We start from the raw sequence: 13525 nt of genomic DNA on the forward strand, positions 1-13525 counted from the left end.
ATTTTGATAAACTCTAACTTATCAAGTATTCTTTTTATTGATTGTATTTTAGTTCCAAAATTAAGAACTTTGCCTAACCCTAGAGCCTAAAGATTGTCCCCTTTTTTTTCTAAAGATTTTAGAGTTTTACATTTTACACTTAAGTTTGTGATCCATTTTTGAGGTGAGTTTTATATAAGGTCTGAAACTTGGGTAAGGGTTAATTTTTCTGCCTATGGATTTTTTCCCTATTTATTGCAAAGGTTATTTTTCCCCCATTGAATTGCCTTTGTTAAAAATCAATTGGGTGTATTTGTGTGGGTCTTTTTCTGGGTCTGTATTCTAGTCCATTCATTTATATATCTGTTCCTATGACAATACCACACAATCTTAATTATTGTAGCTATATAATATAATAAGTCTTGAAATCATTTTAACTATTCTAGTTCCTTTCCCATTCTACATAAATTTTAGAATAATCTGTATATACCTAGAGAAAAATCTTGCTGGGATTTTGATAGAAATTATGTTAAACCTGCATGTCAATTTGGGGAGAACTGGCATCTTTACCATGGTTAGTCTTCCAATCTATGAACATGGTATGTCTCCTTGTTTATTTAGATCTTCTTTGATTTCTTTCATCAGTGTTTTATAGTTTTCGGCATGAAAGTCTTGTACATGTTTTGTTAAATTTACACCTGAGTATTTTAGGGTTTTTTTTAGCAATTGTAAATGGTATTGTATTTTTAATTTTTGTGTTCATATGTTCATTGCTAGTATATAGAAATAAAATTACATGTTTATCTTTTATTCTGCAACTTTGCTAAACTCAGTTCTAGCAGGGTTTGGGGGTTGGGGAAAGTTTTTTTTAGAGTTCTTGGGGTTTTCTATGTAAACAATCATGTCATCTGCAAATGGGAGCAGTTTGATGTCTTCCTGTCTGATGTATATGACTTTCATTTCTTTTCTTGCCTTATTACACTGATTAAAAGTTCTAGCACTATGTTGAATAATTCTGGTCAGAGCAGACATCTGTGCCTTGTTTCCAGTCAGGAAGAAAGCATTCAGTCTTTCATCATTAAGTATAATATTTGCTGTAAGTTTTTTATACATACTATTTATCAATTTCTTTTAAATTTGTTGATATTTTATGTCCTAGAATATGATCTATTTTAGGATATGTTCCATAACATTTAAAAAGAATGTGTATTCTGTTGAGTGGAGTGTTGAGTGCAAATGTTGATCAGATCCTATTGGTTAATGGTTATCACTTAGTTCTTCTATATCCTTGCTGATTTTCTGTCTAGTCATTCTCAGTTCTTGTGAGAGGACTGTTGAACTTTGCAAATTAACTGTACTTTTGTCTGTTTCTTCTTTCATTTCTATCAGTTTTTGCTTCCTGTATTTTGTGACTGTTGTTTGGTGCATACACATTAAGGATTGCTATGTCTCCTTGACAGATCCACTCTTTTATCATTATATAATGTCATCTTTCTCTGGTAATTTTCTTCACTCTAAAGTCCTTTATTTGATATTAATATAGCCACTCTGCTTTCTTTTGATTGATATTTGTATGTTGGGGTGCCTGGGTGGCTCAGTCGGTTAAGCGTCTGCCTTCAGCTCAGGTCCTGATCCCAGGGTCCTGGGATAGAGCCGCACGTTGGGCTCCCTGCTCCGTGGGGAACCTGCTTCTCTTTCTCCCTCTGCCCCTCTCCCCTGCTCGTGCTCTTTTTCTCTTGCTTTCTCTCTCAAATAAATAAATAAAATCTTTTTATTTATTTATATATATATATTTAAAGATGTTACCTATTTATTTGACAGAAAGAGACACAGCGAGAGAGGGAACACAAGCAGGGGGGGTGGGAGAGGGAGAAGCAGGCTTCCCCCTGAGCAGGGAGACCAAAGTGGGGCTCGATCCCAGGACCCTGGGATCATGACCTGAGCCAAAGGCAGACGCTTAACGACTGAGCCACCCAGGCGCCCCAATAAAATCTTTTAAAAAAATATTTGTGGGGCATCTGGGTGGCTTAGTCAGTTAAGCATCTACCTTTGGCTCAGGTCATGATCCCAGGGTCCTAGGATTGAGCCCTGCATCGGGCTCTCTGCTCAGTGGAAAGCCTGCCACTCCACCTGCTTGTGCCCTCTCTCTCTCTGTCAAATAAATAAATAAAATCTTTAAAAATATATATTTGTATGTTATATTTTTTTCCATCATTTTGCTTTCAACTTGTTACGTTGTTATACTTGAGGTAAGTTTCTTGTAAATAACATAGTTAGGTCATGTTTTCTAATCTACTCTGTCAATCTCTATCTTTAAATTTGCATTTTTAGGCGATTTACATTAATGTAATTATTGATATGTAAGGGTTTAAATCTACTATTTTATTCCGTTTTTTCTGTTTGCTGTTTTTAATTTCTCTATTTTCTCTTTCCTGCCTTCCTGTGGGTTACTTGAACATTTTTAGAATTCTATTTTGATTTATCTTAGTGTTTTTGAGTGTATTCCTTTGTATAGCTTTTTAAGTGGTTGCTAAAACCACTAGGGTAGGTGTGGCCTTTTTACCACTGGGCAATATGGAAAGTGATCACTCTCTTCTAGTCCTTCTCTAACACTATCCTAGTGGGGAGGGAGAGGTGCACTTCATTATTGCCCAGAGGAAATGGAATTCAAGGCTTACCATGTGGTCTCTATTGATACTGCAATGGTGGTGGTAGTGATAGGAGGGGGGAACAGGGGTTTGTTATTACCCTTAAGGAATGAAAATCCCTTTGGGAATTCAGTCACTGCTTGATCATCTCTGATACCACCCTGGTGAAAGGTGGAGGAGGGAGAGGGAGTTGGGGTGCCTCATTACAGCCTGGCAAGCGTGGAAGTCTAGGCTCCCCACTCAGCCTTTGCTAATGGGGGAAGGCCACAGTTCTTTAATTTTGGAGTCAAATAATTTTTATCTAAACATTTTCCATCTTGCTAGGTGGCCTCTTTCCTGGTCATTTTGTTAAACAGAACAGATGTTCATTGGGGCTTTTTTGTCTGCTCCCATTGGCATTTCCAAATTGTGGCTTCTTTAACCCCAAGCCTGAGATAATGAGACAAAAAGAAAACCCAGGGAGCTAACTGCTATGTTGCCCCTTATACCCCAAGGTCCCAAAGTACCTTCTTCTCTCTACCTTTCAGAGACTGCCTATGTTTGTTTTATATATAAGGTCCAGGATTTTTAGCTGTACTTAGCAGGAGGAATAGGGAAAAATACTACTACTACTACTACTACTACTACTACTAGTACCTTTCTGGAAGCAGAAATCCTATAAATACTTTTAATGCCAACATAATCATTTTAAAGCCCTATTAATCTCCTACCTGCTATTATTCCATGGGTAGAAGCCTTTTTTTTTCATGCTATACAGTTAAAAGTATGTGTCTTAATCAGGGTTCTCTAGAAAAACAGAACCAATAGGAGATACATATCTATATCTATCTGTATATAAAAGAAATAGTTCACCTATGCACTCTGTGACTCTTGCAAGTCCCAGCATCTGCAGTGTGAATTGGCAAGCTGGAACCCAGGTTCCAATCCTAGTCGGAAGGCCTGAGAACCAGGACAGCTGATGGTGTAGTTCTAGTCTGAAGGCTGGCAGGCTCTAGATGCAGGAAGAGCTGATGTTTCAGTTCAAGTCCAAAGGCAGAAAAAAATTATCTTATTCAGCAGAGGTTCAGCCTTTTTGTTCTATTCAGGTCTTCATCTAATGAGGCCCACCCACATGAGGGAAGGCAATCTGCTTTATTCAGTCTACCATTCAAATGTAATCTCATCCAAAAATACCCTAACGGAAACACCCAGAATAATGTTTGACCAAATATCTGGGTACCCTGTGACCCAGCCAAGATGACACGTAAAATTAACCACCACAGTGTACAAACATTTAAAAGCACAGGATTACCAGATTGATTATTTGGACCTAAATATGAATTCTGACCAAGGTTGCTCACAAATTCACATTTTGGGCTGACTTTGATATACATAGAGAAATTCAAAGAGAATGAGTAAAGCCTTTTAAAGATTCAAAAAATGTATTTAAAGAGAGCAACCACTTGTTGGGAAAACTGGATAGCAACATGCAGAAGAATGAAACTGGACCACTTTCTCACACCATACACAAAAATAAATTCAAAATGGATGAAAGACCTAAATGTGAGGTAGGAAATATCAAAATCCTAGAGGAGACCATGGGCAGAAATCTCTTTGACTGGCTGTAGAAGCTTCTTACTAGACACATTGCCAGAGGCAAGGGAAACAAAAGCAAAAATGAACTATTGGGACTTCATCAAGATAAAAAGTTCTGCACAGTGAAGGAAACAATCAACAAATTTTGTCTACAGAATGGGAGAAGATATTTGCAAATGATATATCTGATAAAGGGTTAGTATCCAAAATCTATAAAGAACTTATCAAACTCAACACCCAGAAAACAAATAATCCAGGTAAGAAATGGGCAGAAGACATGAATAGAGATTTTTCCAAAGAAGACATCCAGATAGCTAACAGACACATGAGAAGATGTTCAAATCACTCATCATCAAGGAAATACAAATCAAAACCATGCTGAGATACCACCTCACACCTGTTGGAATGGCTAAAATTAACAACAAGAAACAACAAGTGTTGGCGAGGATGCAGAGAAAGGGGAACCCTCTTGCACTGTTGGTGGTAATGAAAACTGGTGCAGCCACTCTGGAGAACAGTATGGAGGTTCCTCAAAAAGTTAAAAATAGAGCTACTCTATGATCCAGCAATTACACTATGAGGTATTTACCTAAAGGATACAAAAATACAGATTCAAAGGGGTACATGCACGTTATCAACAATAGCCAAACTATGGAGAGAACCCAAGTGTCCATCAACTGATGAATAGATAAAGAAGAGGTGGGATGTATATGTATATATATATATATATGCACACACACACACACAATGGAATATTACTCAGCCATCCAAAAAATGAAATTTTGCCTTTTGCAATGACATGGATGGAGCTAGAGTGTATTATGCTAAGTGAGATGTCATTCAGAGAAAGACAAATACCATATGATCTCACTCATATGTGGAAGTTATGAAAGAAAATAGATGAACATATGGGAAGGGGAGAAAGAAAAAAGGGGGAGAGGGAAATAAAGTATAAGAGACTCTTAACTATAGAGAACAAACTGAGGGTTGATGGGGGGAGTTGGGTGGGGGATGGGCTAGATGGGTGATGGGTATTAAGGAGGGCACTTGCTGTGATGAGTGCTGTGTGTTGTACATAAGTGATGAATCATTGAATTCTACTCCAGAAACCAATATTGCACTGTATGTTCACTAACTAAAATTTAAATTTAAAAAAAAGCAGTAGGGATTTGAAGTGTAGATAGATAGATAGATAGATGGATAGATAGATGGATGATAGATAGATAAGGAGAGCAACCACTAAAATCTGGAAGGCAGTATGGCATTATGGGAAGTAAGAGGCTATGGTTGCTATATTTCCTCAGTAGAGCTTTATAAACAGAGAAACTGTTAAAACTTTGATTTTTCCTAACTCTTAGAGTAAGAATTTCTTTTTTCCATTGTTGAAAGATTTAAAAAATTCAAAATAAGTGTTTCTCATGATCTGTAATCTTTTTGTCACAGTCTCTTAACATTTCCCCTTGGGCTAGCACGCAGGTATCAAGAGCTACTGTTTTTCAGGGCAGGCAGTATCTCTTGTGGAGAAGACTTTGGACTCAAACAGATCTGGGTTCCCAGGTGTGTGACCCCGGGCAAATTGTTTTACCCCTCTAAACCACAATTTTCTTATCTGAAAATGAGGAGTTTAATATCTGTAAAATCAGTTTAAGTGCTCCATAATTAAACATTCTCAAAAGTTAGACATCTAGATAATCTTCAGTTTTGCAGTTTTATGAATAAGACTGACATCTTGGTGCTTAAATCTCCATATTTTGGATTGTTTCCTTGAATTCAGCTTTTTAGAGGTAGAATTACTGAGTCAAGGGATAGAACCTTCTAGAAAGGTGGTACCAAGATTGCACTAGCAATGGGAGAAAGAAAGAGAGATGCTTTTCTAATTTTTAAACTTTATATTTTGTAGAAGCATCAGATGATGAAGGAGGAGGAGACCCAGAAATGATGCAGCAAGAGACAGCTCCAGTTCCTGCCCTGTCAAAGAAAACCGAACAGGTGACAGTACTGTAGGAGTCAAACTGTTAAATTCTGGAATCAGCTTCTTCTACCCCTCTTCAGCATTCCTTGTTTAACATCAGTTGTTGGTGGAATTTTAGGGAAGCTTTTATCTTCTTTGCCTTGGAAAAAACCCATGCTTCATTAATGATAAGCAAGGTCTATTTTTACCCTTAATATTTTTTTTCAATATAAATGTATTTTACAATAATGATATCTTAGATTCTTGTACCACATTTTTACCAAAGATCCAGTAGTACTCTGTTTGGTACAGTTCCTAGAAGACAAATAGCATAAAAATATGTAAAATTACCTCTCATAACAATGCATGATTACAGCACCATGCCATGCTGACAGCAGTCTCCAGGGTCTCATGTCTACCTAACATGAGTTATGGTCCATTGTATGAATATTTATCATGGGATTTCTACCTTCAATATTACCAAAAGTGGTCATTTGATACACTTTGCTTCCTGGACTTACAACCTTTTATTTTCTTCTTAATCTTTCTACTGACCACTCACATCCATTTGCAGCTTTTTCACATTATGTGTCCCTCAAACCTGATCAGTAACCATGTGTGATTTTTTTTTAAGGATTATCTACTGTCAAACTAAAATTATCATCTTCTTCATAGCAATGATTTGTGGTCTTACTATTATTGTAAGTGGTCCTAAACTCATTCGCGTGAGAGGGTGACTCTACCCAGTTTGTAACCAGGCTCAGGATAATTGTGAGAATCGGTTTACCTACAAGCTGTGCGACCTTAAGCAAGTTAAACTCTCTGTACCTCAGTCTCCTCATTGGTAAAATGGTGATAATAAGTATATCTTCCTCACAGAGTTGCAGTAGAGATTAAATGGCTAATCCTTGGGATATCTGGGTGGCTCAGTGGGTTAAGCATCTGCCTTCAGCTCAAATCATGATCCCAGGGTCCTGGGATCGAGTCCCACATCAGGCTCCTTGCTCAGCGGTGAGCCTGCTTCTCCCTCTTCCTGCCACTCCCCGTGCTTGTGCGTGCTCTCTCTCTCTCTCTCTGACAAATAAATAAATAAATAAATAGCTAATACTTGTTAAGCACCTCAAACAGTGGTTGGCAAAGAGTAAGCACCAAAGTGATAATTATTATAGCAAATATTAACACTTCATTTTCTTTATTTTATTTTTTCCTGGTGGGATGGGGGAATACAGAAAGATATACATATTTAATGTGTAATCATCTCAGTTTTCTCTCCAGCCATTAAATATTTTGTTCCAAAGCTGCATATCAGGTTTAGGTTTTGTTTTTTCTTTTTGCTATTATTTTATTTTACCTTTTTTATTCAACTATAATTAACATACAGTGTTATATTAATTTCATGTGTACAATATAATGATTCAACAATTCTATGCATTATTACTGCTCACCATGGTAAGTGTACTCTTAATCCCCTTTACCGGTTTCACCCATCCCCCCACCCACCTCCCCTTTGGCAAACACCAGTTTGTTATCTATAGTTAAGCGTCATTTTTTGGTTTGTCTCTTTTTTTTCCCCTTTGTTCCTTTGTTTTGTTTCTTAAATTCTATATGTGAGTGAAATCATATGGTATTTGTCTTTCTCTGGCTTATTTCACTTAACCTTATACCCTCTAGGTCCGTCCATGTTGTTGTTACAAATTCTTTTTTATGGCCGAGTAATATTACATTGTGTGTGTGTGTGTGTGTGTGTGTGTGTGTGACCTTTTTTCCATTCATCTATGGATGGACACTTGGGTTGCTTCCATATCTTGGCTATTTACATAATGCTGCAGTAAACATAGGGGTCCATGTATCTTTTTGAATTAGTGTTTTTTTTTCCTTTGGATAAATACCCAGTAGGGGAATTACTGGATCATATGGTAATTCTGTTTTTAACTTTTTGAGGAACATCCATACTGTTTTCCACAGTGGTTGCACCAGCTTGCATTCTCACCAACAGTGCAGGTGGGTTCCTTTTTCTCCACATTTTCGTCAACACTTGTTATTTCTTGTGTGTTTTATTTAAGCCATTCTAACATATGTCAGGTGATATCTCATTGTGGTTTTGATTTACAGTTTCCTCATGATTGGTGATATTGAGCATCTTTTCATGTGTCTCTTGACCATCTGTATGTCTACTTTGTAAAAATGTCTGTTTATATCCTCTGCCCATTTTCACTTGGATTATTTGGGGTTTTGGTGCTGAGTTTGTATAAGTTATTTATATATCTTGAATATTAACTTTTTATTGGATATATCATTTTCAAACACCTCCCATTCAGTAGGGTGTCTTTTTGTTTTGTTGATGATTTGCTTTTCTTTTTGATGATTTGCTTTTCTATTCAAAAGCTTTTTATTTTGATGTAGTGCCAATAGTTTGATTTTGCTTTTGTTTCCCTACCCGAAGGAGACATATCTAGAAAAATGTTTCTATAGCTGATGTCAAAGAGATAAGTGCCTGTGTTTTCCTCTAGGAATCTTATGCTTTCAAGTCTCACATTTAGGTCTTTAATCCATTTTGAGTTTATTTTTGTGGATGGAGTAAAAAAGTGCTCAAGATTTTATTCTTTGTCAGGTAGCTGTCCAGTTTTCCCAACACCATTTGTTAAAGAGACTGTCTTTTTCCCATTGCATATTCTTGCCTCCTTTGTCATAGATTAATTGACCATAAAAACATAGGTTTATTTCTGGGCTCTGTATTTTGTTCCATTGATCTACTGTTTTTGTGCCCATACCATACCGTTTTGATTACTATAGCTTTGTAGTATGTCTTGAAATCTGGGATTGCAGTATCTCCAATTTTGTTCTTTTTCAAGATTGCTTTGGTTATTCGGGGTCTTTTGTGGTTCCACACAAATTTAGGATTATTTGTTCTAGTTTTGTGGAAAATGTTGGTATTTTGATAGGGATTGTGTTAAATCTGTAGATTGCATTGCGTAATATGGAAATTTTAACAATATTGGTTCCTAATCAATGAATATGGAATCTCTTACCATTTGTTTGTGTCATCTTTTATTTCCTTTATCAGTGTTTTATAGTTCTAAGAGTACAAGTCTTTCACCTCCTTGGTTAAGTTTATTCCTAGGTATTTTTTTTAAAGGAAATTTTAATTTTTTTAACTATTTATTTATTTTTATTTATTTATTTATTATATAATGTTAGTCACCATACAGTACGTCATTAGTTTTTGGTATAGTGTTCCATGATTCATTGTTTGTGTATAACACCCAGTGCTCCATGCAATACGTGGCCTCCTTAATACCCATCCCCAGGCTAACCCATCCTCCCACCCCCCTCCCCTCTGAAACTCTCAGTTTGTTTCCCATAGTCCATAGTCTCTCATGGTTCATCTCCCCCTCTGATATCCCCCCTTCATTTTTCCCTTTCTTCTCCTAATGTCCTCCATGCTATTCCTTATGTTCCACATATAAATGAAACCATATGATAATTCTTTCTCTGCTTGACTTATTTCACTTAGCATAATCCCCTCCAGTTCCATCCATGTCGGTGCAAATGGTGGGTATTCATCCTTTCTGATGGCTGAGTAATATCCCTAGGTATTTTATTATTTTTGGTGAAATTATAAATGGGATTGTTTTCTTTTTTTTTAATTTTATTTTATTATGTTATGTTAATCACCATACATTACATCATTAGTTTTTGATGTAGTGTTCCATGATTCATTGTTTGCATATAACACCCAGTGCTCCATTCAATACATGCCCTCTTTAATACCCATCACCAGGCTAACCCATTCCCCCCACCCTCCTCCCCTCTAGAACCCCTTAGTTTGTTTCTCAGAGTCCATAGTGTCTCATGGTTCGTCTCCCCCTCCGATTCCCCCCTTCATTTTTCCCTTCCTAATATCGTCTTTTTTTTTAATATATGATTTATTATTTCTTTCAGAGGTACAGGTCTGTGATTCATCAGTCTTACACAATTCACAGCACTCACCATAGCCCATACCCTCCCCAATATCTATCACCCAGCCACCCCATCCCTCCCACCCCCCACCACTCCAGCAACCCTCAGTTTGTTTCCTGAGATTAAGAATTCCTCATATCAGTGAGATCATATGATACATGTCTTTCTCTGATTGACTTATTTCGCTTAGCATAATATGTTGAGCACTTTTTCATGTGTCTGTTGGCCATTTGGATGTCTTCTTTGGAAAAATGTCTATTCATGTCTTCTGCCCATTTCTTGATTGGGTTATTTGTTCTTTGGGTGTTGAGTTTGATAAGTTCTTTATAGATTTTGGATACTAGCCCTTTATCTGATATGTCATTTGCAAATATCTTCTCCCATTTTGTAGGTTGTCTTTTGTTGACTGTTTCTTTTGCTGTGCAGAAGCTTTTTATCTTGATGAAGTCCCAATAGTTCATTTTTGCCCTTGCTTCCCTTGCCTTTGGCGATGTTTCTAGGAAGAAGTTGCTGCGGCTGAGGTCGAAGAGGTTGCTGTCTGTGTTCTCCTTTAGGATTTTGATGGACTCCTGTCTCACATTTGGTCTTTCAACCATTTGGAGTCTATTTTTGTGTGTGGTGTAAGGAAATGGTCCAGTTTCCTTCTTCTGCATGTGGCTGTCCAATTTTCCCAACACCATTTGTTGAAGAGACTGTCTTTTTTTTTTTTTTAAGATTTTATTTATTTATTTGACAGAGAGAGACACAGTGAGAGAGGGAACACAAGCAGGGGGAGTGGGAGAGGGAGAAGCAGGCTCCCCACCGAGCAGGGAGCCCGATACGGGGCTTGATCTCAGGACCCTGGGATCATGACCTGAGCCGAAGGCAGACGCTCAACGACTGAGCCACCCAGGCACTCGAGACTGTTTTTTTTCCATTGGACAATCTTTCCTGCTTTGTTGAAGATTAGTTGACCATAGAGTTGAGGGTCCATTTCTGCGCTCTCTGTTCTGTTCCATTGATCTATGTGTCTCTTTTTGTGCCAGTACCATACTGTCTTGATGATTACAGCTTTGTTAGGCAAACGTGATAACCACTACACTACGGAAAGCCGCTGATGATTACAGCTTTGTAATAGAGCTTGAAGTCTGGACTTGTGATGCCACCAGCTTTGCTTTTCTTTGAACATTCCTCTGGCTATTCGGGGTCTTTTCTGGTTCCATACAAATTTTAGGATTATTTGTTCCATTTCTTTGAAAAAAAGTTGATGGTATTTTGATAGGGATTGCATTAAATGTGTAGATTGCTCTAGGTAGCATTGACATCTTCACATTTGTTCTTCCAATCCATGAGCATGGAATGTTTTTCCATTTCTTTGTGTCTTCCTCAATTTCTTTCATGAGTATTTTATAGTTTTCTGAGTATAGATTCTTTGCCTCTTTGGTTAGATTTATTCCTAGGTATCTTATGGTTTTGGGTGCAATTATAAATGAGATCAACTCCTTAATTTCTCTTTCTTCTGTCTTGTTGTTGGTGTATAGAAATGCAACTGATTTCTTTTTTTTTTTAATTTTTTTATTGTTATGTTAATCCCCATACATTACATCATTAGTTTTAGATATAGTGTTCCATGATTCATTGCATAACACCCAGTGCTCCATGCAGAACGTGCCCTCCTCAATACCCATCACCAGGCTAACCCATCCTCCCAACCCCCTCCCCTCTAGAACCCTCAGTTTGTTTTTCAGAGTCCATTGTCTCTCATAGTTCATCTACCCCTCCGATTCCCCCCCCTTCATTCTTCCCCTCCTGCTACATTCTTCTTCTTCTTTTTTTCTTTCTTAACATATATTGCATTATTTGTTTCAGAGGTACAGATCTGAGATTCAACAGTCTTGCACAATTCACAGCGCTTACCAGAACACATACCCTCCCCAGTGTCCAACACCCAGTCACCCCATCCCTCCCACCCCACCCCCCACTCCAGCAACCCTCAGTTTGTTTCCTGAGATTAAGAATTCCTCATATCAGTGAGGTCATATGATACATGTCTTTCTCTGTTTGACTTATTTCGCTCAGCATAATACCCTCCAGTTCCATCCACGTCGTTGCAAATGGCAAGATCTCATTCCTTTTGATGGCTGCATAATATTCCATTGTATATATATACCACATCTTCTTTATCCATTCATCTGTCGATGGACATCTTGGCTCTTTCCACAGTTTGGCTATTGTGGACATTGCTGCTATAAACATCGGGGTGCACGTAGCCTTTCGGGTCCCTACTTTTGTATCTTTGGGGTAAATACCCAGTAGTGTAATTGCTGGATCATATGGTAGCTCTATTTTCAACTTTTTGAGGAACCTCCATACTGTTTTCCAGAGTGGCTGCACCAGCTTGCATTCCCACCAACAGTGTAGGAGGGTTCCCCTTTCTCTGCATCCCCGCCAACATCTGTCATTTCCTGACTTGTTAATTTTAGCCATTCTGACTGGTGTGAGGTGGTATCTCATTGAGGTTTTGATTTGGATTTCCCTGATGCCGAGCGATGTTGAGCACTTTTTCATGTGTCTGTTGGCCATTTGGATGTCTTCTTTGGAAAAATGTCTGTTCATGTCTTCTGCCCATTTCTTGATTGGATTCTTTGTTCTTTTGGTGTTGAGTTTGATGAGTTCTTTATAGATTTTGGATACTAGCCCTTTATCTGATATATCATTTGCAAATATCTTCTCCCATTCTGTCAGTTGTCTTTTGGTTTTGTTGACTGTTTCCTTTGCTGTGCAAAAGCTTTTTATCTTGATGAAGTCCCAATAGTTCATTTTTGCCCTTGCTTCCCTTGCCTTTGGCGATGTTTCTAGGAAGAAGTTGCTGCGGCTGAGGTCGAAGAGGTTGCTGCCTGTGTTCTCCTTTAGGATTTTGATGGACTCCTGTCTCACATTGAGGTCTTTCAACCATTTGGAGTCTATTTTTGTGTGTGGTGTAAGGAAATGGTCCAGTTTCATTCTTCTGCATGTGGCTGTCCAATTTTCCCAACAGAAATGCAACTGATTTCTGTGCATTGATTTTCTATCCTGCCACTTTACTGAATTCCTGTATGAGTTCTAGCAATTTTGGGGTGGAGTCTTTTGGGTTTTCCACATAAAGTATCATGTCATCTGCAAAGAGTGAGAGTTGACTTCTTCTTTGCTGATTCGGATGCCTTTTATTTCTTTTTGTTGTCTGACTGCTGTGGCTAGGACTTCTAATACTATGTTGAATAACAGTGGTGATAGTGGACATCCCTGCCCTGTTCCTGACCTTAGGGGGAAAGCTCTCAGTTTTTCCCCATTGAGAATGATATTCACTGTGGGTTTTTCATAGATGGCTTTTATGATATTGAGGTATGTACCCTCTATCTCTACACTCTGAAAAGTTTTAATCAAGAAAGGATGC

At 37.9% G+C, this 13525-nt stretch overlaps 1 protein-coding gene across 7 annotated transcripts in view; it reads left to right on the forward strand.

Moving 5' to 3' along the window:
- Window positions 1-13525, forward strand: part of CMSS1 (cms1 ribosomal small subunit homolog) — a 374963-nt gene that overhangs the window by 328667 nt on the left and 32771 nt on the right. For 6 of the 7 annotated variants that reach the window (XM_032406411.1, XM_032406417.1, XM_032406414.1 and 3 more), the window contains one exon: window positions 6103-6197. In XM_032406411.1, coding sequence (XP_032262302.1) covers window positions 6103-6197 — 95 coding nt within the window. The remainder of the gene's footprint in view (window positions 1-6102; window positions 6198-13525) is intronic. The other variant, XM_032406412.1, reaches the window with a different exon arrangement.

Source organism: Phoca vitulina, unplaced genomic scaffold (genome assembly GCF_004348235.1).
Source record: "Phoca vitulina isolate PV1807 unplaced genomic scaffold, GSC_HSeal_1.0 scaffold8, whole genome shotgun sequence".
Classification (NCBI taxonomy): domain Eukaryota; kingdom Metazoa; phylum Chordata; class Mammalia; order Carnivora; family Phocidae; genus Phoca; species Phoca vitulina.